Below are 27,638 nucleotides of genomic sequence, written 5' to 3' on the forward strand. Positions count from 1 at the left end.
GAGTTAGAGTTTTTCTGGGTTTGCGTGAGCAATGAATCAGTGTATGTAAGCAAGAGGTCAGTATATCAATAAGGGGGTTGAGGGGGGAAGATCCTTATATGGGAGATTGCAAGGAACCTGTCCACCTGTTGAAACACATTCTTTGCATGGTTCTTTTTGTCTGGTTGAAGCTTAAACCCCATTAAATTTGATGAGACATACTTGAGGCATCTAAGTCACTATGAATATAGATACGAAAGTGCCTGAACTCCTAATTCAATATCTGTTTTTGTAGGCATAGTGTGCTGCTCAAATAACCATTTTGCTAAATTTATAATGTGTCTTTTTTTCCTGTCTAACATGGTCACTGTCCAACCTATACTCTATCATCTCTACTCCTAATAGTTCTGATCCCTTCACCCCATTGGCCAATAACCATGTGTATATCTAATCTATCCTAGCATATCTGCTGTTGGGGTAATTTGTATGTAATCATTTACATAATCCTCTTTATCTAAGTATTCCCAAGATACTTCATATTCTCTCATATATTCTACTTTAATAATTTCAAACTACAAAAGAACTGAATCACATTTTCCATCAAACAAACTAAGGTATACAAAATATCAAAAACACATGGGGCTTGATGAAGAAAGATGAAAGGATGATTATTTTTAATGTAATGTTAAAGGTACAACTCGCGCTTCTAGTGTCTTTATGCATGGGACCCCCACATTGATGGGAATCCTCACAACTCAGTTATTTTAACCGACTTCAAAAAGCTCAAAATAAAGGAAAATACACAGATTTCAAACAAGACGAAGTACTCCACTTTCTTCATAGATATGTTACCTTTCAGTTAGAATTATTTAGTTGTGAGGCTGTGGGGGAACAGCTTCCCCTCCCCCATTAGGGTGTAAGAAACTTGCCCTTTTTCAGTTTCACTATTCCACCAAAATAGTGACATGTTACGTCACAGTATACTGCATTGCTTTGGCATAAAATGCAAAGGTTCCTTTAATGCCTGAAGTCAGCATTTTGCAATTAGGGCTATCCATTTTCAACCTTCTCTTACATGTGATCATTTGTGTTTGGTGTTCTTTATGTTAAATATATGTGATTTTATATGTTGAAGTAAACATGTATGATCAATGTATGTCTTGATGCTTGCTGTCTGTATCAGTGTTATCTTAACATGGATATATCAGTATGCCTTGCATATTGCTATTAAATTACAAATTTGTTTATGTGTAACAATTGGCAATGATTTTCTTTCTTTGATTAACTATTTTATTCTGTCATGTATACATGCAACATGTGTCCTGTTACTGCATTCAGAGTTGCATATTAATATTATTCCATCATTGGTTGCCTTGCATAGAGTATTGTATTCTTCACAGACCAGTCAACAAAATACAAATTAATAATAAGCATACCTCTCAAATGTCCAGATGTTTGCCTCACATGTTTACCCTGTTCCTCCTAAAATGTGTGATTTATTGGCAAATCACTGAGGACTGAGGTTACTAAATGAGTTTTAGCATCCGTGTTCTTTAGAAAAATGCATGTTACTGCAAAACCTGTTATTTTAGCAAATTTCTAGATTTTATTGAGCAATAATCCCCTGTCCTTCATTTGGATTTGTGCAGATTTCTTGTGTTAACAGGTTGAGAGATATGATAATAAGTAATCTTCATGACTCCTTCCAACTGTCTTTTCAAGAGGATAATAACTTCTTCTTTCTGCTTCTTCCAGTGTACACTGCTATACTGAGATGCATCCTTTCTATTTTCTCATACAGCTTATTTCTTTCACTTTAGGTCACCTGATATGATTATCATGATCACTTTCCTCTCCTTGTTGGTATTACTGCTTCTTCTGAACTTTTACCTGTATTTTTTTACCAAAGTTATCATTTTAGCTTATGTAAGCTGCGATGGTGCAGTGGTAGCATTGTCGCCTCACAGCAAAAGGTTCTCCTGTTCAATTCTCGGCTGGATCACCTTCTGTGTGGAGTCTGCATGTCCTCCCCGTGGTTGAGTGGCATTCAAAAGACATGCATAGAATGGGCGTGCCTTCGTTGAAGGTTGGGTTTCGAGCTGGCACTTTGGCACTTTAAAAATCTACTGCCAATCTTTAGCAGACTGGAGTTCCACTGTGGTGACCCCTAACCGGGAAAAGCCAAAAGAAGAAGAACAACAACAATTCTTATCAATATCTTGCCTATTACTTTGCATTGTCAGCAGAAACAGCAAACCTTTTCTTTCAAATCTCCTACAATGTCACTAATATGGACTCTGACAAAGATCTGTCCCAATACTCTCTTGGTGCTGCTCTGCTGGTGATGAACCAAAACCTCCAAAGAGTGAGCTGTGCCTGGTACATCCCCCAAGGGGTGCACCTGGGGAACATCTTTACAATTTACCCAGACTACCACAGCTGACTCTTGTCAATATGGAGGAGTAATGGTTATGCTCTGAAGTCATTGCAGATTGCCACCTGCCTCATTCTGTCATGGAAATTGAACCCAGCTCCCCTGAAAAGGAGCTTCATTTCTCTTCCTTGTATCTGTTATCTTATACTTTTGTTCACTATGCAAAGCTCCTGACTATAGATGAGGCTAGTGATATAGATTGACCAATAACCTGAGAGCATTATTTTATGACTCAGCTCTTATTTCCTCAACACAGTCCTGTATGATGCCTGTGACTCTACCTCCACACTGTATTAATATGCTGGTCAGTGTCCTGATTCCTTCTAGCCTCAGTCATGAGTAATACCCCACAATACTTAACTCACCCACCTGAGGTAGCTGAATCCTTCTGATGTGGATGAGTTAAGTGCCTTTGGTCCAAACTTGAATCCTGCTACCACAAGATCTCCAAATTTGCAACCAGTTCAAAAAACTCATCCCACCACTGCCACTCCCTCCTCACCCTCAACTGGCTTGAACTACCCAACTACCTCAATTACCTATAACTCACCATTGCCCACAAGCTCATCTTTAAACCTGCCAACTGCCCAGCTCTTGCTACGTCCTTAAAACCTTACATTCCCAACCGCTCACTCAGATCCAAAAAACAAAATCTTCTTTAGGTCCACACAAACCTGCACGACCTCCTGGCCATCTACTGCTGTTCCACTGCTTAGCTAAACAGTGGAACTCTCTCCCAACACCTCTTCACAATCTACCTAACCATACAAATTTCAAATCTCAGTTACTCTCTCATCTTTCTTCCAAATGGGAATGCCCTTGCCACGCTCTAACTTCAACCCCTCCCCCATTCCACCTTGCACTAACTCATCCAACTATCTATACAATTACTTAATTCCACCCAAAACAATCTCTCCCCTACCAAAAACTAATTTTCTCTCTAATATCTATTGTACTATACTCTCCAATCTCAAATATACTATTACCCTCTCCATGCGTATTTTCCTAACCTACTGATGACTAGTAGCTATATATTTTGAAATGTTAAACCTACAACTGAGTTTATAACAAAAATATTCACTTTATGTAAATGGTGAAATTTCTGTATTGAATTATGTATTTTCATTTTTGTAATATTGTGACAAGCCAGTTGCAAATATCATAGAGCTTATCTGTAAATGTTTAATTAGCTGTATGAACTATGTCCTTTTGTAACATGAAATGTAACTTTCAATTATTGTGGAGATTTTGTTCCTGGGCCACCACTGAAAATGGACTCTTCTTGGCCCAGTGGACTTCACTGGTCATCAAACTTAAATAAAATAAATAAGTGCAGTTTTTTTCTGGAAGAGAACCACCAAATCTGGTTTGACTTTCATTCCAGCTACTTTGGATTCAACAGTGATTTGTTTGATTGCAGGCTAGAGAGCACACTCACTTGAGGCCAAGAAGACAATATAATCTGCAAATGAAAAAGATTCAACCCCCTCTGTGCCTTTACTTGGCACATAGTAACATCAGAAGTAGAAGCAGAAGAATTTCCTGACAACAGTTGATGATCAAAGGAGAAGAACCTGCTGACCCAAGTGCCCAGGTCTCTGACTACCTTTTCATTTAGTAAGGGTGTGTTATCTATACTGTAAATTGTCAGTAACTTCTGTTTTCCAAAGGAAAAATTACTAGACTTTTTGACATTTAATTTTCCATGTACCAGGTATTAACTAGGGTTGTTGCATCTTTCGGCTTTTCCCGGTTAGGGGTCGCCACAGTGGAACTCCAGTCCGCTAATAATTGGCAGTAGATTTTTACGTGGCGAGTTGCCAGCCCTGATGCACAACCTTCAACGAAGGTATGCCCATTCACGCATGTTTCCACACAGAAGACGCTTTAGCTGAGAATTGAACAGGACAACGTCTTACTGTGAGATGACAACGCTACCGCAGCACCACCACCGCAGCAGGTATTAACTAGGGTAATTTTTAAATTTACCATTGTATTGGGCTCCTAGGAAATCAGCTTTTTTCTACTGTAGTGCGATCTTGGAGTTGGTATATTTAATTTACGGGGGTGTAGGGGGAAGAGCCCCCTACATGGAGGGTGCAGGGGGATTTCCCCCCCCTACAGAAATGTACTACAAAGTGTGTTTGTTAGTTAGGTGTTGATGTAGGTGGAGGTAATGTTATTTGTGCAATGTAGTTTTCAGTGTTATGAAGCACACTTTCAGTGTTCTGAGTTTTCAGTGATTTGGGTTTTCAGTGTTTTGAATTTTCGATGTTATGGTCTCAATGTTATGAAATTCAACATTATGAAATTTTATATATATATATATATATTATTTTATGCATTCAGATCATGACATATTTCTTAATAGAATGACATTAGAGAAGTGAATGAGTGTGGCACAGATGAAAGAGCTGGGAAGGGAGTCAGTTTGTTTGTTTGTGTCTTTCGGCTTTTCCCGGTTAGGGGTCGCCACAGCGGAACTCCGGTCTGCTAATGATTGGTAGTTGATTTTTATGTGCCGAGTTACTAGCCCTGACGCACAACCTTCAACGAAGGTATGCCCATTCACGCATGTCTCCACGCAGAAGACGCTCTAGCTGAGAATCGAACCGGACAGCGTCTTACTGTGAAGCGACAATGCTACCGCAGCACCACCACCGCGGAGCAAATTTCACTATTTTTATTTTATATTTCAATAAAGGTTTCTTGGGCTAAATAATATAAAACTTTAGAAGAAAGTTCAGGGACAGAAATAATACTTTCTCGGCCATGTAAGGAAATGTTATTGTGATTTATTACATGTGGTGCTTAGGTAAATGGGAACAGATATGGATACATTGTAGGGAAACGCAGGATAAAACAAATCTCATGTAATTTATGTAGTGGTAACATAGCCCTGCAACAGCTGTTACAGCTAATTGTGTAACAATTACTCCCATTGGTATGGTGTCTGCACAAATAATGCCAGCATCATAAAGACATCAAAACAGGGATTGTATTTGTTTTATTAGCTCAGGAAACATGCATTAAGCATATGTACTTCTTTTTTGAATGACCTAAGATTTGAAATTAGTACGCAAGTGGAGAAGGAAGGAAGGAATCAAATTCTGGGCTTCACTTTGCAGCTCATTAGCTGCTCTAAGCCTTAAATGTGTTGCAGGCCAGCATAAGATCACCTTAGAAATGCTGGCTGTTGTGTGTCATAATACTGATATAGCTGCTGCAGGAGGAAAGCATTTGTCATGTACAGATCTGCATATACAACAGAACTAATCCACTTACTGTAGCTATAGAAAATAATTGCTTTTGAATGCCATGAAAAATAAATGCGGATTGATATAATGTTTAAGCATAACAAATTATTCAACATTATTCTTTTTGTGGAAGTGACTAATGAGTCCACCATCGGTAACTAACAAGGATATTTGAGCACGGATAATTTTATGAATGACTTAGTCCTGACTGGAAACATATTTATTCTGAAGACTAATGAGGTAGCTGCATGTTTTACTAAATGGTAATCAAGGTTACTGAAAAGAAAATGTTCTGTTTGATAAAAGAGTCCTGTTTGATTATTCAGAGAAACAGGACTACAGCAAGAGATTTACATTTGTGTTTCATCATCACGTTGTTGCCACCACCCCCAAACCCACATCTCTTTTAGGAACAACAGGTATCTCTCCAAATGCTGCCCCTACACAGCTCAGAATGATATGCATCATTTTCAGCAGATGTCCCTGGAACAATACAAAGACGCTCATTTCAAGTGCTTAGTCATATCTTCAAATGAGCTGTAGACAGATCCCTGTTGTAGCCAGACAGTTATAGACTTTGTTTGCTTCATTAATTCACCATTTTCTGAGAACAGCTCAGACAAAATGTACACACTGAATTCATACAGAATGCTCAGCTGTATCCTTGCAAAGAAATAAGGAATTACATGAATATCTAATTTTTTATTATTGAGAAATGCAGACTAATACGTAGATATGGAAGAATCAAGACTTATGAAAGGGAATAGTTAGTAAAGAGGAATAGCTAGTAAATAGAGATCCAGTGATAATAACTATTTCCTGCATTAATACGTCTCAACTGAAAAGATTTCCACAGAATGTTCAGATATTTGCCTCATATTTTGGGTCCGTTTTTCATAAAATTGTGTTTTTTCTGTCAAATCAGTGGCACATTATTAAAGATTGAAGTCAGAAAATAATGACAGACATTTAAGTTTCAGACTTCCACCATTCAGAAAATTCATGCTAATGCAAACCCTGTTATTCTACCAACTTTCTAGCTTTGTAAGAGCAGTATTTAAAAATTGTACGTATTTTTGGGCCTTTGTCCCACCATTATTTATGGCTTTGTCCAGAATTTTTGCTTTAAGAGGTTGAGAGGTATGCCTGCATTAAAGCAGGCAGTATCATACTAGATGCATAATCTTAATGAATGATACAATGAACCATTATGCAGAGCACACTTATCATCTTAACAAATGTCAGTATACACTCTTACTAAGCCAGACCCATACGCTCAGCACTGGATTAGCATCCATAATCTTACAGATAATCTGTGGTTGACCACTCCAGGCACCCCTGCACGAGGGAGAAAAATGCTTCCCTGTATAGACTGCTACATTGAGAACACCAAACATCCAGTTGATAGTTTAAGGTTTGTGGTGGGGAAAGAGTTTATCATGATGACAAAATGCTTGTATCTTCTTCATTGTTAAACGTATTCCCTTAGACTCAATTCAGGGTATGTGGCAAGCTGCATCATTTACTTAAGACTGGATTTGCTAGCAGATAATCTTGTTTTACACGGGATATTGATCTACAATCCAGCTTAATTATATCAGAACCTTTATAAAACAGCACCTAGAGTGAAAACAACCTGCAGGCAAAGCACACAAGAACAAGGACACAAATGAATTCTGCAACAATATGTTTAATAAGCATATTTCTCATGTATTTAATGCCATCTATGGAAACACAGTACACAGAAAGGGATATGCAGAATTATTTACATAGCACCTTGTGTTCATGATAGAAAGAGTGCCAATATTTAGAATGCCAGTATTGCATTTTAGTTATCAAATTTGCTATAGAAGTCTAAACATTCATGATATTAAAGCACTATGGTGGTTTATAATAAACTGAAATAAGGATTCATAACATGCAAAACTTGATAAACCATTCTGGTTTTAAAATGAATTATAACAACACTGTAGTTCTGAAGGACCAGTACCCTAAGACTGATGCAAGCAGCTGTGGCTGTACTTTCCCCACTGCAACATAACAAATCAGAGTTTTTGTCAGTTTAAAATAAAAAAAAAAAAAAAGAAATATAACAGGGACTTCCAAGTTCAATAAAATAAAATAAAATAAAAATGATTAAAGCCATACAAAGAAATCCATAGTAACACTTTCATTTCCTGGAACTGAGACTTGAGTTTTTCCATGGAACTTTTCTTAATCCATTGACACAATCTGTGATGCACAACTTTTTGAAATCATGACTCCTTGACATGAAGTTCATTTGAAGAATTTTAATTTTGAACTTCTTGTTTGATAAAATGGTTATTGTGCATAAGCACTTTGTAACTGTACAGTATTCGCTTAGTGAATGTATACAATTTAGATATCCACCTGACTTGCAAACACACTGAAGTATTTGTGTGTGTGTGTGTGTGTGTGTGTGTGTGTGTGTGTGTGTGTGTGTGTGCACGTGTGTGTGTGTGTGTGTGTGTGTGTGTGTGTGTGTGTGTGTGTGTGCACGTGTGATTTTGTGTGTGTGTGTGTGTGATTTTGTGTGTGTGTGTGTACATGTGTGATTGTGTGTGTGTGTGCACGTTTGTGATTGTGTGTGTGTGTGTGTGTGTGTGTGTGTGTGTGTGCACGTGTGTGATTGTGTGTGTGTGTGTGATTTTGTGTGTGTGTGTGTGTGCACATGTGTGATTTTGTGTGTGTGTGTGTGTGTGTGTGTGTGTGTGTGTGTGTGTGTGTGTGCACACGTGTGTGGCTGTGTGTGTGTGTGTGTGTGTGTGTGTGTGTGTGTGCGTGTGTGTGTGTGTGCTGGGGACATTTGGATTCCCTCTACTGGTGGCTGGAAACATGAACACATAGGAACATTTTTCTAGCTCTTACACCCCCCATCACATTAGCAGATACCTCCTATTCAGATACTGATTATCAGCATAGAATTATATAATGCTTTCACACCACGTCATAAATTTCTGATTTCTTGGCTTTACAATGTCAGTAGAAGATATTTCACATTTTTAGATGTTCCATGTCAAAGCAAAGACTCTAGTTACTTTTAGCACATAATTTTGTAATTGTTTTGTACATTGTGCACAGATGTCTATACACATAGACACACACACACAAAATCATGTAGGTCTCTTGGTCTGAGTGGGATTCAGGATGTTTCAGTAACATCATTCCAGAGAACAACATTAAGGGCAAGAATATGTAAATAGCCTTATAATGGAGATGAAGATTAAATCGTTATATGTGTGCTTATACATACGTGTAGTCTTATACATTGCTTATAGTTCGGGATCAGTGCTACCTGTAATGAAGATATTGTATTCATCTTATTAAAGGAGAACCCAGAGGAACTATTTATATTCAGCTACTGCAGAATAGCTCAGGGAAAGGTTGGCATGTGCTCAGTCAGAAAATCATTAATCTATACATTAGGGTCAGGGTGACTTATACAGAATCCAACATTGCAAACAATATTTAGAAAACTGGATTTCAGAGCAAGAGCAGACACAGACTATCCAAGGGCTGTGAACTAAGGCTGCATTACGTAAATGAATTATATATATATATATATATATATATATATATATATATATATATATATATATATATAAGGTGTTTACTTTACAAACACAAGATGCAGGGTTTGATTCTCACTTGGGGTAATTGGCTAGGCTTAAAATGGCCCACAAGGGCAGTTAGCCTAGTACTAATCTATGAATCCATTTATGTTTGTGTGTTCAGTTCTTAACTGTTTGAATAGTTCGCCCTTGTGCCTTTGACCAGGCTATACCTGTAAAGGCTCCTTTGAGTCTACATACCTGCACATATCTGATTACATAAGATTTCTTAAATTTCCAAAATCATGATTTTTAAAACTTAGGCACTACAAAGGAGATCTTTTGACAGAACATGTCGTGAACAATGCTTATAGCATGTACATAAGCAAATCTATAAATACATACACACATGCATAAACAAATGTGTACACAAACACATAAACACAAATGTATCTGCACACATGGACATGCACACTAATATATTTTTCATATATTTACACAGTGCATTTGTAGTACAGCTGCCACAACCTATGCTTTCAATTTTGTGGTCCACACTGAGGTATATCTGTAGTTACTGCAAGAATCTAATGTGCCCAAGGTGTCTCCATCCCCATATGAGATTAAGGTGAGATCTATGTATCATATACTGTCTTTCTTTAAAGGGTGGTCTCCTGATACATAAATTATGTGCTAAGGCAACAGAAGAAGGCAGTATGTAATACTGCTGTAGTACTGGCCATCTGTCTTGTTGCTGCTTGTATTTAACTTTGTCTACCACTTTGTCAGTGAAATATTTTTCCAAAAATATGATTTCTTTCCTCAGTAAACTGTGATTTTGAAAAAAAAAATATTACTCCAGTTAATTTTGTGAAATTGTATTTATTCTTTAAAGGTCTGCCAGAGGGGGGACCCCACACCTCTCCTCCTCCATATAATCCACTACAGGATCCACCTTGTAATGGAGTGAACTCTGGGTATGCTGCAGCCGCACCACCACCCCCACAGCCAGGGATGATGGGAGCAGAGGGGTATCTTCAGGAAACACAGTTCAGCGGTACACCTCAAGGATATGTGGTGCAGACACACCATAATACAGGAACCTTACCACCAGGAGGGTTTGTACATGTGGGATATCCCCTTCAGCTTCAGCCATGTACAGCATATGTGCCAGTCTACCCCACTGGAACTGTAAGTATTGTTTAAAGCTTATTTCCATGCGCATTCATTATGCACCCATTTTCAAAAGATTGTCCAATTATATATTCAAGAAGAGTTATTTTATAGCATCATTGTTTATTTAGGTATCTAAACATTTCATATGTTCATTTACTACAAGCTTAAGCCTTGTTTCACCAAATTCCTAAGATGAGGAAAATCAGTTTAAGTGGAATCCTGGAAACTGCGGACTATTTTATAAGAATTCTAGAGTTTATATAGCCTTGATTATGTAGACCTTTAGTAGAATTCTATAAGCTACAAGCAAGACATTTGTGAAATATTGCAGATTACAACACACATTTTATTTCTTATAGGTCTGAATGTATTATTCTTGTTGAACCCCATTGGAAGGCTTCACAGTTAGTCACAAGGAATTTTTGTGTTTTTAATAAAGTATTCTGTTAGCCTAGTAGCCATTTGTATTAGTAGTAAGATAATAAATCTGTTGATCAGTTTTATAGAGAAAATTGGATTTCAGAACTTTCTACTCAGGTAGCAAAATGTCAACAATTATGAATCTGTCAGGGGTGTGTGTGTGTGTGAGAGTGTGTGTGTGTGTGTGTGTGTGTGTGTGTTTAATTATCTTTTAAAAGAATATTTTAATCCAGCTGTCTAAAGGAACAGGAAAACGTTCTGAAACTCTTTTTCAAAGTGACTTTCCCACAAATCACAGACACCAAAATCTTGAATCTTGTTACATACAAATTAATGCCCTCAAACTTCCAAAGGAAAGACTGCATAATTCCCACATTATAGTGAAACATCAGCAGGAAGAAAAAAAATTAGTTCATAGCGGAAATAATGAATGGAGTTCACTCTGAGACATGGAAGATCATAATTGGGATACTCATGGCTCATTAAAAACACAAGTAATTTTTAATATCTTTATATTCAGTACATAGTGTCTGGAGGGAAAAGTTTGTTTGCAGATGACATGATGTTTTACAAATGGCTCATAAAAACGATATGACATGCTTAAAAACAAAGCTGGCAATCTGAAGATACTCTAACTTAGTAATAATGCAAAATAAAAAAAAAATAAATCAGGAAAATAGAAAAGAATTAATGGATAGTAATGATGGGACATGGTTGGGCGGCCACGGTGGTGCAGCAGTTAGCATTGCCACCTCACAGCAAGAGGTTCTCCGGTTCGATTCTTGGCTGGGGTGCCTTCTGTGCGGAGTCTGCATGTCCTCCCTGTGGTTGCGTGGGTTTCCTCCAGGTGCTCCGGTTTCCTCCCACATCCAAAAGACATGCTGTAGGTAGATTGGACACTCTAAATTGGCCCTAGGTGTGAGTGTGTGCATGTGTGTTCCTTCTGTGGAAGGTTGGGCATCGGGCTGGCAACTCGATACTGTAAAACTTCACTGCCAATCATGAGCAGACAGGTGATCCACTGTGGCGACCCCTAACCAGGAAAAAGCCAAAAGAGGAAGAAGAATGATGGGACATGGTAAAATTAGCAAAAGAGGTAAGTGTCATTGGATGGTTATATTGAATTATCCAAAAATAAGGCAGTGATGTGAATATGCAGTAAGCAAGACTGGATAAACAGCAAAATGCGACAGGAAGATAAATTGTTGCTAACAAAAAGAAAGCTATTAAATAGACCTCACTTTCCATGTCTCAGCTGAATCACCAGTATACAATGTTCCAGACATTCAAGAGGTATAAAAATGAAATCCAAAACCAGGCAGCTGGATTTTTTTTTTTTTTTTTTAATTAAGTATTCTGCAAACTGTGGTCCTTGCTAAACGTGGTACAAAGATTTTTTAGAAGCACAGACTCTGCTGGGTTCATTCATGTTTTCCATTCTGACTGTGGCTGACCATATCTTTTCTACATCTTAGTCAGTATTTTTGCCAGTCCAGTATACTCCATTTCTGTGACTTGAGTTACAGCAGAACTGGATAGAGTTGTAGATGTATCAGTTAAGCGTTTACCTGAATACCTCTGAGTAGCCAGTTAATGGCTTCTCAGATTTAGGAGACAGAATAGGAATACTGCAGTCAGTGGAAGGTTGGATAGATTGAATAGCACAACAGCTGGTGGTAAAATGGACTCTATCACGAAAATAGAAAGTAACAAGTGGTGTGCTGCAGTGCTAGGCTGATGATCTTCAGACATAGCTAAAGACATCAAGAACAGAACTGGGCTACCTGTACATAACATTCATTTGGAGACCATACAAGATGAGGACAGAGCCCAGGACTGGCTCTGAAAACATAACTTAATATGTAGAAATGTGTTTGCAAGGCTTTAATACAAATAACTGCAAACTCATGCATCTAGGACACAGCAGCCTGTTGTCAAGTATAGAGCAAGGGAGCAAGTAAGGTAGGTCAACAAAACAAAATATTTTGAGGACTCCTGGGCAACTTTTTAAGAGCTAGATTATTGAATAAAGAACACACCACATCTAGCGAGAGTTCATAAATACCTGAAAAGTCTTTTTTTGTGGGAATAATGTTCCCTACTTCCAAGCAGGGATCTGAATCCCCTCCCCTGACAACCCTGCAGTCTGGCAAAAATCAAGCACTTTGCAATCAAAAAAAAATTGCCTGGATGCAGCACTGAAACAAGAGGTAGAAAGGTTGCAGTTGGAGGAATGGGATATGATGACACATCCTGGTGGGAATGGATCCCAGGGACAAGGAAGCCATTGCACTGTTCTACAGGAGAAAGGTCAGGCATTGCTTAGTGTACTGCATGCAAAGCTGGAGACCATAATGGAAAAGAATCAATCAGATCTTGGAAAAGTTGCAATGGAAAACAACAAGGGTAATAAAACAGGTGAGTTTCATCTGGGTTCACAAAACCATGAATAGCAACAGTGTAAGGGTAAAACTAAGGAAGAAGAATTTGATTTATGACAAAGAGGACCCTCGCTTCAAATAAAAGGTATGAATGGCTTTCCTGACACAAGGGAATATCATTTCACAGAAAGCATGATCAAGAATTGGAAGAGGTTGCTAGAATTGGTTGTGGGATTTGGCCCAGTAGAAGTCTTCAAGAAGGAATTGAACAAATGTTAAAAGGAAGGGGATGTGAGGATAGCAGGAGCAGCTGCAAACTGCTACCTGAAAAAATATAGGCAAACTAGAGAGAGCACTTGTCTTTTTCTGCTGACACCAGTAATATGAATTGTAATATAATATTCAACTGATTCTTATTTATGGAGTTCTCTTATGGCTGATCCACTCATTTCAGAGCTTACCTACTATAATTATTCAACCAGTTTAATTTTTTCATGTGTTCTAGTCTAACGTACCATCTTATGATATCAGTTATGCCATATCATCCCTGGACTATCTCAGGAACTATATTATCAATAAAAAAAAACAACAACAAAAAAAACACAGAATTCCCATCCCAGTTTAAACTCCCACCACATTATAATACACCTCCCACACAAAATATGCCAGAATATTACATTGGCTTATTTCTGAATCCTTATCTCATACTACCTTAAATATCCACTGTTTTATTTATAAACATTCCCTGAAACTGATGACATGGCCTATGAACCCTCAGTTATCCATATAACTCACAAGTTTTCTCATTTTCCTTTAATCCTATGGCTAAAACTGTGGCAAATTGCAGTCGTCCTGTAAATGTACTGCTCCTAAACAATAGACACATATAGTGAATGCGTCTGGCAGTATGAAGCGGCAAACAAGATCTGTGGTAAATTAGTGAGGAAAATTATGGGTAGAGCTTAGTTCAAGAGTTTTTGGAAGGCCCCTGCTTCAAAAAGCAATGTCAAGAATTCAAAACCTTTATTGAAGCTGAATATAGATCAAGGTTAGTTTTTGATGCTCACTTAGAAAACTTTTGCCATTTGTTAACGTACAGTTTCTTAGTTGGAGTTTTTGTGGCAGAAATCTAACCTCTTTTGTTATATTTTCCCTTCTAGGCCCCCCTCTATGCATACTCACTATTGCAAACAAAATTCCATTTCCTACCTATAAGTAATATTCCCTTCTGAAAACTGCTTATTTCTCCCAAATATTCTTAATCTCCATAATAGCAGTTTTAGCAGGAATATAAATGCATAACAATGTAATCCTCTTCTCTTACTAGGCGCCCCTTGCTACCACAAAACTACCATTACTATATTTTTCCCCTCTTCTATCACTACTGGTGCTCCTTTAGCAGTTAATATAACTACTCACATTTTCCTTTGTCCCTGATATTCTGCTGAATATTCATCCGAAAATCGTTTATTAAATTTGCACGTTCATTACTTTCCAAATATGTCTCCTGTAGCACTGGTATTTGCACTCTGTATTTCTTAATATAATTCAATGTTCTTTCCTTTTGCTATACTTGTGAGACCATTCACATTCCATGATAATATAGAAAGTGTTTTGATTATAAGTTATTATCCCCACTTATTATATATGACAGCTTTTTTAGAAGTCTATTTCCAGCTTTTGTGACATGTGCACCCATTAATGTTTGGCAAGTTGATCTTTTATGCTGTTGTTTCTTGTCATCTCCCTGTGAACCTATGGCACTTTTTACAAGCCTTTTTGTGTTAATGAAAACCCTCAAAAAAAAAAAAAACACACCCAAGAACATCCCAAACACACAAAACTATGTACATCTTTATACAATGAAGTTTAACCATCTTAGTATGAACATTTGTCCTAAATACACAGTTGCAGACACAAGCACTATCTGACCTAAATTTTAGATTATCCATGCTAAGACTCATGTTACTGCTTGTGCTTCTACTTACACTAATTGTTGTATATTTCCTTGTTATCTTTATTCTCTTCCCATATATGAAAAACAGCTTTCATGCTTTCAGAAAACATTACCTCTTAGCCTAAAAGAAACCAGTGTTCTGGCTTTTAATTGCTTTATAATCCACTTGTCAATGTAGCCCTCAGCTGCATGCTCCTAATGACATGCCGGACATTTATTGCTAAAGGAAACCCTTTCACTACATTCAATGTTCTATTATTTAATTGTTCCACTTAAAACTTGTTATTAAATTAAGCCAAGGGTCTTAGTCCAGATATTCACTTATCCATACTTAAGAGAAAACACATCAGCTCTACAAATATTATGATCTGTGCACTTTTACATCCCATTCCACATCTCAACTGGATTATAGGTTCATAGATTAGTAGTAAGCTAACTGCCCTTGTGAGCCATTTTAAGCTTAGCCAATTATCCCTTGTGAGACTCAAACCCTGCACCTTGTGTTTGTAAGGCAAACACCTTAACCATTAGGCTACCCTCCTAAATCCTATTAACTTAATCATGCTGTTGTCCAGGCTATTTTCTCCTTTTGCACTGTAATGCCTACATTACTTAATGCTTAAAAAGGAAGAAAGAAAAAAGAAAAATGCCCCATCATACAACATATAATTTAAGAGCAGAAACTCACAAAACAAACTGCTATAGCCACTGCAGTAAATACTCCACTCCAAAACTTGTATGTAAACAATCCAACAGAAAATGGAGTCAATGCATGGCTCAACATGCACTATTCAGTAATGAAAATGACAATAGAAACACTTATTTTATACATTGTTTTCATTCAATTTGCAGTGAATGCAAAGCAACCAACACTCACTATGAACAAAGGGGTCATAAGAAGTAAAACGAAGAGTAATGAATCAGAATGGATTATTAAATTGCAAGCAACTGGAGGCAGTGGTCTCAGTGATAGCATTCCTATTAAACACCATCTGAAGGCAAGAAGGCATCAGTAAAGTTTGAATTTTTATAAACTAAATGTAAACAATCTTTGCTGCTATGCATTTACTTCAAATTGAATGAAAACAATGTTCTGGTAAGTGTTTTGTGATAGGTTAGTTTTTTTGGCACTAAGTTTGAATTAATTGAGTTGGATTGGTGTCTTTTTAATGAGCTAAGTAAAAAATAAGTGCTTTATAACTGTTAAATTGGTCTGATGAAGCAACAAGGAGAGTTGTGAAAGTGCTTACCATTTTTATTATTTTTAAACGAAGTACAAATATGTTTTAATAGTTTTTATTGCCGTTTTCATTACTGAATAGTGCATGTTTAGCCATGCATTGACTCTGTTAAGAACAGACACTATTTTACTTACAGTTACTTATTTCCTTCTTCTTCCCTTCCCCTTTGTTTCCTTCCAAACATTAATGGCATGAAGTGAGACGAATACCTTCAGTCTCTGACAAGTTTAACAAAGTTAACAAAAGTCCAATATTTCTACCTTTTCTTATATCTTTTTTCTGTAAGTTACCAGTATTGCCCTAAAGCTGGAGCTTGAACTGGCTTTTGCTGAACACGTGCAGGATTCTTCCCAGTAAGTGTTTTCTCTTCACCTTTTCTAGTTAATTTTCTTTTAGGCTCTCTAAGTTTCTTCTTTGCTGATATCAAGGTAGTGTACTTACTAGCCAGTAACTGAATTTGTCAAAAATGGCAGAGTTCCTGTGCTTTATCTTTCAGTTTCTGTTTTCACACTGGGAGAACTGAAGTTAAGCAGTTGATCAGTGTGCAGCCATCCTGGAAGTTAAGAGGTCAGCGTGTTCTTATATTTCTTGATGCAAAAGGAGAGATAATAAGTGGTGTATTCAGATTTTTAGAGTGTGTGACTGAAGGTTTCTGAACCAGGGGCATTTTACAGGTTTTCAGGAATTTATTAGATCGAAGAATGGAAGGACAATGTGTTCTCCCTGTTTTCTATATTACCCAAGGTGCACTAGGATGTTATCGTTCTCTTTTTCAAGGCAGGAGTTTGCACTGTCACTGAATGTGAGGTTACCCAGTGAAACTGGGCTGACTTACCAGTTTTATAAGAAACATTTTGTGGTCTTTATTGAGGAATTATTAGCATTTTCCATTGAGTATGGATAAATGGTAGCACTTCAACTCCAGATGGACATGCAGTTTTCTTTGTTTTGTCCTTAAGAAGGGTAATATGGAAAATATGGACAACTCAAAAAATAACCGTCTTAAAAAATGATTGTAACTTTAGTTAAAATTACCTTTTATTTAACCAGAAGGCAGATTTTGTGTGTGTGTGTGTGTGTGTGTGTGTGTGTGTGTGTGTGTGTGTGTGTGTGTGTGTGTGTGTGAGGGAGGTTATGTGGGAGTTAGAAACAAGAATAGTAAACATCTGGTTTATCTTTTGTTGTATGTGTTTGTCAGGGTGAATGGAAGGTAGTTGTCTTTTTAGATATTCATCAAGTCCTTTATGTTGCATGTACACAACTTCATTATAGGTCTTTTTTACATTATTTGCATGTTTACCACACCAGGGTGTGTCCTTTTCTGAGGGAATGCATGGACAATATTTAGTGATTATAAAGCTGAAAGGTTAGAGTTTGTCAACGTTTCACACAGGGAGTGATGTAAATCAGAGGTGCTGAGTGAGTTCTTTTCTTTCTGTTGATAATACAGATGTTTTGTTGCATGCATATATTTTAAACAGATAGCTGGTAAGATGTGCTGTGCTATATCACAGTTTTGTTGTCCCATGGGATTAGATTTTAAGGATGACATTAGTTTGTTTTCTAATACTACAGAGGAGATAATTAGATTTGCTGAATGCTCCTATTTCATCTACTTATATTTTAGGGTTGATGCTGAAGAAGTTACACATTTTTTTCTGGGTGGTCTACATTATGAGATAATGGAGGATCACAATTCTGCTATAATCCTGTTAAGAGTTTAAGTTTGCTTTTTGTAAATGACAATGATGTGTGACAAAGTTAGAGTAGGGCAAAAGAAAGGTTTCATCTTGCAAAAGAAAAATGTGTTTACGGCAAGAGACTGGCTTTTGCCATTGTTTATGCATGTTGGCTGCTGTTTTATTGCTAAAGATAGAGACGTGGCTATGTATGGTTAAGAATTTAATCTGATTTTCATTGAGAGGAGGGGAAATATCTTTTAAATCCTGTATTATTTTCCATGCCTTTTTGTGCAGTGTTTTATTTTTATGATGTAGGATTCATTTATGATTCTACAGTACTTGTTTTCTCCCTTGGTAGGACAGATAGTCAGCTTCTAATTACAGCTTTTACATTATGACCTTATCTCCTTGAATGGCTGAAAATATTTTTTCTTTGTTTTAAACAGTATGAAATATTTATTTCTTTGTTTAAACAGCATGAAATAATACTGATGTGTTACAATTTAAGGATATAAAAACATCATATACTAATGGAAAGGCAGGGTAGGTCTTTGGAGATGTCTGGGCAAGTACTGATGTGGTCTGAGTACAGATTCTATGGCTTCATGGGGCAATTTCATTGTACCAGCTGATTGTATTTCTCTTTTTTCTGAAAAGTACTGTAGAGAAATACATTTTTCCTATGTAGTGAATGTGTTGTAGCTATTACTTTTCCTCCTGTCTGACAAACCTTATTATAATTTAAAAACAACAGTGTTTTTTTATCTGTTAAATTGGACAGCCAAGACAGTTTATTTCTGTGTGGACTTGAATCACTTAAATAGAGACTGTGTTAAGAATTTGCATTGCTTTCATTGTAGGGTGAAGAGTTACTTTAATACGTTCATGCCAGATTACCCTACAGTGGCAGTGGATACGAAGGGTGAAAAATAATTGACTTATATGTGTTTTTTGTGCCTGGTAGTCTAGACTAGGAAATGCATGGGTAAGAAGAATTTGTTAAACCTAAGCAGGTTTCTAGAAAACAAAAGCAGAGTTTGTCTGTTAACTTGCAAGTTATTCAAGTGCATGACCCCCTGCATACAGAAATGAAGTCCTTTGACTCTGCAAAAGGAAGGGAATAAAAAATTGCAAGTGATGGATAGCAGGGGTCTTAAACTGTTGTCACTGAATATTATTAGTGTAATGCAATGAAAATATGCTTGATTATTGCCTGCTGGTGGTATATTATTGGGAAAGATGAAAGAAGCATGTTTGCCTGTTATTGAATGTTCTTCTTGCGAATATATAATGGGATGGCAAGGTGTATTGATGTTTTGTCCTGAGACCTGTACTAGACTAGCTGTTTTGTGCTAGTCTTGCATACAGATTGTTTGATATTATAGGCATCTCGCCTGACAGGTCTTTTTGTTGTGATGTTTTGTTAGCACAACAGTACAAGATGTTGTATGGTTTAAATCCTCATGACACCATTGCAACGTAACAAGTTCTTTGGTTTACTGAACCCTTATTTGTTAATTACCTTGTAATCATTTCTACAGGGTAATTTCAACTGCATCCTGAGTTTTGTAGGGCGGATGGAAAAGGTGGAGGTGAATGGAACAGATGCTTAGGTAGAATAAGTTATGCTATAATAAGATTAGTTTGTTTGCTTGATCCTATAACCCATACATGCAAATGAAGAAATGCAAAAGCTATGATTGAATTTATTTTTGGGAATTTGTGCTTAATGCACTTTCAGAGAAGATGTAAACACATGAGATTATTGGATCATAGAACAGTATGATGTACATTTTCACATGCCCAGACTTTCTAAGTCCTGACTTCTTTAGGATGAAGACTGAAAGTGCTAGCGATCTCCTTGGGAGAGACATTGGGCTATGACACAGCTCATATATTCCTTCATTAAGTACTGGGTATAAAATGATAGATGCTGTAGAAAACTGATTTGGCACACTGAGAAAATGAAGGTATTATGATATTAGCTTTAGCTACAAGCATTGTGATTTTTGTGTTTAGGACTCCAAAGGCTGTTTTAACAGTTGATTTTATATAGTATTTCTTTCATTGTTGTTCTTGTCCTTTTAACTGGAACCAAGGAAAGGGATGTTCATTTTGTACTGATAGGGAAGTGAGATCATTGAGGAAATGCTTAAATCCTCATGCCCTCTAATTTTCTGTATTTTTTTTTTTCTTTTGGGAAAAACTGAATAGCTAGAACTGCGACACACTCCCTAAAACTTTTAAATTTGGTATAGGAGATAGTGACCATGACTGTGGAAGACAGCTTTAGCTGTGGGCATTGTGCTTTTATTATAGTGACATACAAGATCTGTTTGAAGTGAATTATTTTAAAGTATTTCTTTTATTTTTTTTGTCCTTTTAACAGAATCAAGGAAAAGGGTATTTATGTTTAATTTGCACTGATAGGATAACCAGATATTGGGGAAAATTCTTTAATCCCAATCCTCTGTAGCTTTCTGTACTTGTTTTTTTTTTGGGGGGGGGGGGGTTGACCGAATAGCTGAAACCAAGACATGCTCCATAAGACTTTTAAATTTGGTATAATAGTGAACAGCCATGCATGTGTGCATACATGTGAATAAGCAAATACACACTTTTCACTTCTTTGCATAACTAGTGGGAATAAGTGGGTAGAATTATTTTGCTATTTCACTGCTGCTAGTGCAGAATGAAACAATTTGATCAATTACAATTACATGAGCTATTAGAAGGAGGACGGCTTAGGAAGTTTGTATAGTTTATATTATAAGCTTATATAGTATGTACCTTGTATTCTGAGTACACATACTTTATAGATGAAGATTAAATAATTTTCAAAAAAAGTACACATATGATAAAAGTATGAGGCTATCAAGTACACAAGAGGTGTCTTAACAGTGAAAGTGAAACTGACTTCCCTTTAGAAGCTGAATCAGTGAATGTAAATTTAGAACCAAGTGTTTTTAACAAAAAAAAAAAAATTGTGACATAAAATGCATTAGTGGTTTTGGGGCTAAGTAAGAAGATGCAGTCCGGCTCTAATCTTTAAAATGTAAGAGCCAGGAGAATGAGTCTCGTGAAGAGCATAGCGTTGTACTAGGTGAAAAGATGAACTGAAACTTCTGTTAGCACAGGAGAATGTAGATGTTGGAATATTTAATCTGAAGTAGTTGACTTCATTTGATTTTCAGCCTGTGGGTGTATGGATCCAAATCAGATATGACACGGCCACATAACCAGCATCTGATCCGAGCTCCGAGCTCCTTCCCTTACCCATAATGTCCCCATCTCCTTCCTCCCTTCAGATCTCATTTGTTTCTGAATAGCTAAGAATCATGGTCTTGAGGTCCGGGCATATATTCTGTGGTAAGTAGTAGATTTTTGAGAGTTCTTTATCCTTTCTGTACTTTTCTATTCCCTCACCTCCTCTACCCACTTTGGGCGTTGGTTTAGTAGGGAAAAAAAAGTTTTTGTTGTTGTAGTTCTCCCTTTGGCCTTCCCACTCTTATCTTCTCTGTGAGTGAGAGTGTGTGTGCCGGTGTGTTTTCTTCCAGGCAAGGAGTATGGCTGATATTCCTCCTAAGCTAGGTTTTAGGAATTGCACAGAGTGTGGCCATAAGCTCTCTCCAGCCTATGGCCACACTCTGTGTGTAGTTTGCTTGGGCACAGCCTATTTGCTTACCCCCTGTCCCATTTGCATGGGCTTCAACCCACGGGCCCTTAAGGACAGGAGGGAGAAGATCATTCTGAAGGGTTTGCTTTCCTCATCTGGGATGGCTGTCCCCGCAACCCCGGCTTCAGCTTCTTCAACCACCACTTTTACCTCTTCTCCTTCCCAGACCTCTGGGACTCAAACTCCCACCATGAGGTCTAGAGAAGGAGAGAGAAACCATAAGAAAGAGAGACCACGTAAACAGTCTCTGGACTATTTGGCTTCACTGCGGCATCCACCCAAGACCAAAACCCTTACCAGGCCCAGTACTCCCCGGCTCCACTCTCCCAGGTTCTCCCCTGAGCTGGTGTCTTGGTGTCCACTAAGGGCATCTCCTCACTGACACTCCTGGCTGGTGTTGGTGGCTTCCTCCTGGTCTACCCATAGTCTTAGCAAGGTGGAGATGGACAGGATGATTCAGAAGTTCATTTGCACCCAAATCCAGATGGGAGTCTTGCCGGCCCCCTCCCTCTCCAGAGTGGGGAGCTCGCAGACCCTTTTCATCCCAATATCTCCTTCTCCAATTTGTACTTCGGTTTTGGAGTCTTTGGATCCAAGGACTCTCTGGGTCAGATGGTTGGCACCGATGGTACCTTGTACTTCGACGCCGGCCATTGCCTTGAGTGTATCTGATCCGACAGGGTTGGATCTGAGCTCTCAGAGCCATAGCCTCAGTTTTAGATCTGAGGGGGTTCTGTTGGCTCCAAGTTTGTCGGAGCGCATTCTTCCCCTTTGTGTCTTGGCACCTGTAGTCTTGGCTCCAACTCCCCCATCTGATCCGAGGGTAATGGCTCCGATGGTGGTTTCTTAGGATGCCCACTCCCCCTTGACTTTTGGCATGGTGGAGAGGGGTCTCTCGAGTTTGTCTAGGCTCTTGACTATCTCATCCTTGAACTCTACCCCGACTCTCTCTCTACTTTGGGTACGGCCCTGACATTCCAACCATCTCAGGGACAGCCTGTGCAGGTTTTGCCACAGGAAGCCCCCATGCAAGAGCAACAAGACGTTTGCAAGTTCAACACAGAGAGTTCCACTGAGGAGGTTCCTTGCAAACAGAGTTACAAAAGGAGGCACTTGGACTCCTCTCCAGAGTCCCTGACCGAAGACACTGACTTGGAGGAAGGGGAAGGTTCCCTCCGATTACGTCCTGAGGATGTCTCCTTTGGAGACATCATGGAACTCCTTCACCAGAGTTGGTGGGGTGGTCCACCCAAAAATCAATGTCGGATAAGTTAGTGTTCCTAGAAGCATTTGGCACAGGCCCATCTACTTCCTGGGTGTCCCTCCCCCTGCAGATATGCTTGTGGATCTCATAACATCTTGGGTGTGGAAAAAAACGGACACCGTGGAGCCCATCCCTAGGTGCCCAGATAAAGTTCTAAGCTGCCCACCAGACAGGACTAGTTGGAGCAAGGGGTCCCCTGTAGATGTTATGGTGGTGGTTGCTGTCACAAAAAAAAGAGTTCATGCAGGAGAGCTCTATGGTCCATCATCCTGACTGGGAGTCGAAGACCACGGACCATTTAGGAAAGCAGGTGCACATCAGCAACCTTTACTATAAGGGCACTGAACTACATGGCACATGTCATTTGACTTCAGCGAGACCTAGTCAAGGAGGTTGCTGAGTCACCCCTAAAGCCCATGTCGGCAGTGGGCAAGAAGGTGTCCTCTGCATGGTTGGCCACTCTCAAAGTGGTAGCAAACATATCCATGCATCTTCTCTCACATGCTATGGAGGGAGCTGCCAGGGCAGCTGGTTCTTGCATTGCCAGCAGGCACCACGCCTGTCTCTGGCTGTGTCGATTCATGGAACCCTTTAAGGTGTTATTTACAAATGCCCCTTATGATGTTTCTTCCCTATTTGGGAAAACACAGTTCATAACACATTGGTCCTGAGTGCAAAGGATGGGAAGACACAGTCTGCTGTCGGGATCCCCTTCTCTGCCCCTCAAAAATTATTTTCAAGGAATCAGTGAGGGACAAAGAAGATGTGGTTCCGGAAGTCTCAGTTCTCCCGGTACACTCAGGACTCACCTTCCCCCAGAGGCAGAGGGGGTTATGACAGATGCCATCCAAGAAGCAGAGAGGGTCCAAGACATTTTGTGTGTCGAGAACCTTACTCGGAAACATCCGCACAGCAGGCCTAAGGGGCTGCCCGACTACTCATCTCTTGAAGCAGTTGAAGGTCACCTTTTGCTACACCCAGTGCATGGAAGTCCATAACATCAGAGCATTGAGTGTTGCAAATTATATCCAGAGGTTATTCCATCCTGTTCACCAAATCACCTCTCCCACCAAAACGCCTCCCAGATGTTCCACATGTTTTGTGATTCTGATAGTGTTGGTCTAACCTTTCCACATTTTCGTGAGTTTATCCAACCCTTAAATTATGAAAAAGGTAGGCTGAGAAGTAATTAATCTCACAAAGTTCCAAGATATATTTGTTTAATGCCATTTTTCTGTCCTAATATATATGTATCCCTTCAGTTTGTACATATAATCCTGACATTAAATGTAGCAGTATCAGTTTACAACTCATACATCACGTCCAGTATTATGCACTTGTCACATATAACAGTCACTTTCCCTTTCTCATGTTATTGAATCATGAATCACTAATGGTTTGCCTTTTCTGCAGCTGTATATTCTATGCACAGTGGCATCAGAGGGCTCATAACAGTCCTGTTCATGGATTGTCACAAAACAAGGTGAGGATGAGATGTGCAGACAGCTGGAAAAGAGCATTTTGAAGCATATTTCCATTAAACTGAATTTCAGTCTGTGTGTGTGTGTGTGTGTGTGTGTGTGTGTGTGTGTGTGTGTGTGTGTGTGTGTGAATGTACTGTCTATACCATTGATCTTAGAGCAGTTAATTACTTTTTGCTTAGTCAAAGGTGTCTTTGCTCACATATGGGAACTAAGGTCGGGTGACATGATGCCAAGGTAATCCTATGGGCTAGGCTTGTAAAGGCTGCAGGGCCATTAGCCTAGTACACACCTATGAACTTATATGATGGTGAAGATCTATGGTCTGAAAATGGAGTGTTTTTTTAATCATTAAAGATTTTTTCTCAGAATTCTCACTAATGTCTTAAGAGCAGCAAGTTCAAATTAGTTTGACTATTTGCTTAATGGACCATTTTTGTGGTGGTAATTACAGTATACCACCATAAAATATCCCATTTTAGGTATCAAATGGCCACATTTAACTGCTATTTTTAGAAATAGTGTATAACACAACATTTTAGGTATTTGCTAATAAATGCTAGACTAATGTTAATAAATGCTAGAATCAAATGCATCCATATTTTCTTTAGGATGTGTGAAAACCTAATATAATCAGAGCACGTCTTACAGGAACTAGTTCAGTTTTACAGACAAAGTGCAAACAATGTTAACTGTGCTACAGAGAGGAAGTAAGGCACAACTTGACTATAGGAACTACTTACTAATAACATATTCAGTGACACAGAACTGAAACCCTGTAATAAGGTAATAGGAGGAAAATAAGCTACAGATGCATATTATGGTTTGTTTACTCTCTATGTCTGTCTCACACACATTCACAAATCAGATTATTGGTGCTTCCTTTTGAGATCCCAGTTGCGAGGGTTGTGTTTTGATAACTTTGTTGCTGGGTTGTAAAGACTTATTTATGCAGTGATTTAGTTAGAAATACATTTACATTATTTAGATAGTCTACAAATGTGTCTAATTTTATAGTAGCATTTTGGTCGGGCATGAAATCTCTTCACTAAGTATCTCCATTCATAGAGCTGGAAGCTTCTTCTGAATTTTCTATCTCTTCTTTTCTATTTGTTTTGCATGATATTGTGTCGAGATACATTAGAGAGTGCGTGCACAATAAAGCTCCTATAGTTATCTAATATGCATCATTGGTTATTATTGCAGTTTGGCATTGCAGCTGTTGTCTGAAATATTTTTGGAAAAAATGATGACAGGAACAGAAACAGGTTACTGTTTGTAGTCTGGTAGTTTGCACGTGTATGGTGGTTATGAATGAGAAGCGCCACTATGCTTATATGTAAATAAGCTAAGTGCAGCTCATTTGAATAAAGAAAAATGACAATATTGAGAAGAACACATCCACGTACTTCAAAAGCGTAAAGTAATTAAAATAAAGGATTAAAGAGATGCGAAGGACTACGTAGAAAATGTAAGCTTTGTAATTCAGATATTAGGGACAGGCACAGCTATGCATAGTCCTGCTTAAAATACCTGAAGCCAGCTGTGGACTGTGCAGATTTTAATGTTGATATTTAGAAATGTGACAACCCACCAGTGGACCAGTAATCAAGGAGCCTCAGTCCTGATCACTGGCACCTGTGGGGGACGTACATTGGGAGGATGCCAGGTACACACACTATTTCCAGATGCAGCTCTCTGGATCAAGTGCAATTTCCCTTAAGAGCACACAAAGACCACAGTCAATTCGGGGCTGTTTCTGCCTCTTCCTCCAGGTCCCCAATAAGACTCCCCACTGACACAGCTATAGAGCTGAGATTTCAGCTGAGTGGCCAGGCCAAGACCTCCAACACTCTCTCTGTCCAACTATTGCTTCGTGTCCCTGCCCAAGTAGTTGACACACACACACACACGCACACACATGCACGCACACACACACACACACACACACACACACACACACACACACACACACACACACACACACACACACAAACACACACACACACTCTCTCTTTGAGATTTGATTTGTCCACACACCTGGGAAAGGTTGGGAGAGGTTTACCAACTATGCCCCCTTTCCCCAGACTATAAGGTAGTTCCCACTGCCACCCGTCACTCCTTGACAGCTACTTTAAGGGCCTTAACAAAGGGTGACAAATTTTACTGTGTAATATCAATACTAATACAAATGATAGTTTTACCAAGAGCAAGGCTATTAGGAGCAGTCCACACAGTGTCACCAAATAAATATGCAACTACTCTCAAAACTTACATATCTCTACACAGATCAGCTACAATGAAAGGTTTAAATATATTTAATAATAAATAATAAAATAACAAGACAATACTAAATATATATTCACAGTGACATCAGAGTTCAAAACCACAGGAAATATTTATAACAACATTGCAGGACAGTCTGAAATAAATAAATAAAGAAAAACATCTAAACCAAGCTTCACTGTATTCCTGACTGAATCTAAGAGAATTATACTATTCCCTAGAGCAAGGCAGATGATGTGGTGAGTGGTTCTTGTTGTCAGGTCCAAGACAGAAAACAGAATGCTCTGTCTCACTAAAAGATGTCTCAAAGTACTATATAAAATATTACTGCTGGGATAGCTTGCAGAATGACATAATTTCTGGTCATCTGACTTCCAGTTCCCAGGCAAGCCTCCACTGCTGAAGCTGGCAGTATTTAGCATCTTCAGAAAAAACAAGTAGCTTTTATTACAACAAGCAGAGCTTTCAGTCAAACAACCTTCTTCAATGCTAAACATCATACTACATTTTCTCATTCATTTAAATGGAGGATAGTGATTGGTTGGCTGTGGTCACATCGTATCTGCTTTGCTCCTTTTAAATGAATGAGAAAATGTAGTATGATGTTTAGCACTGAAGAAGGTTGTTTGACCGAAAGCTCTGCTTGTTGTAATAAAAGCTACTTGTTTTTTCTAAGGTTGATTTGTTTTACATCAGAAAATTGCTTTTCTTCACTTTATCTAGTATTTAGCATCTACCTGTAAAAATACTCAAACAAGGGCTTTTGCTCAGATCTTTGGTAGATGCTAGAAATCATAAAACAATTGCATTCCTTCATGCTTTCAGAGTAGCAATT

The 27,638-nt window shown here is 38.4% G+C and overlaps 1 protein-coding gene across 1 annotated transcript in view; it reads left to right on the forward strand.

Annotated features, from left to right (window-relative positions):
- Positions 1-27,638, forward strand: part of PRRT1 (proline rich transmembrane protein 1) — a 546,959-nt gene that overhangs the window by 336,470 nt on the left and 182,851 nt on the right. Inside the window, exon 2 of the mRNA XM_044083214.1 lies at positions 10,135-10,430. Coding sequence (XP_043939149.1) covers positions 10,135-10,430 — 296 coding nt within the window. The remainder of the gene's footprint in view (positions 1-10,134; positions 10,431-27,638) is intronic.

This window comes from Protopterus annectens, chromosome 9.part0, assembly GCF_019279795.1.
Source record: "Protopterus annectens isolate FY-2018-M chromosome 9.part0, PAN1.0, whole genome shotgun sequence".
Taxonomy (NCBI): domain Eukaryota; kingdom Metazoa; phylum Chordata; order Ceratodontiformes; family Protopteridae; genus Protopterus; species Protopterus annectens.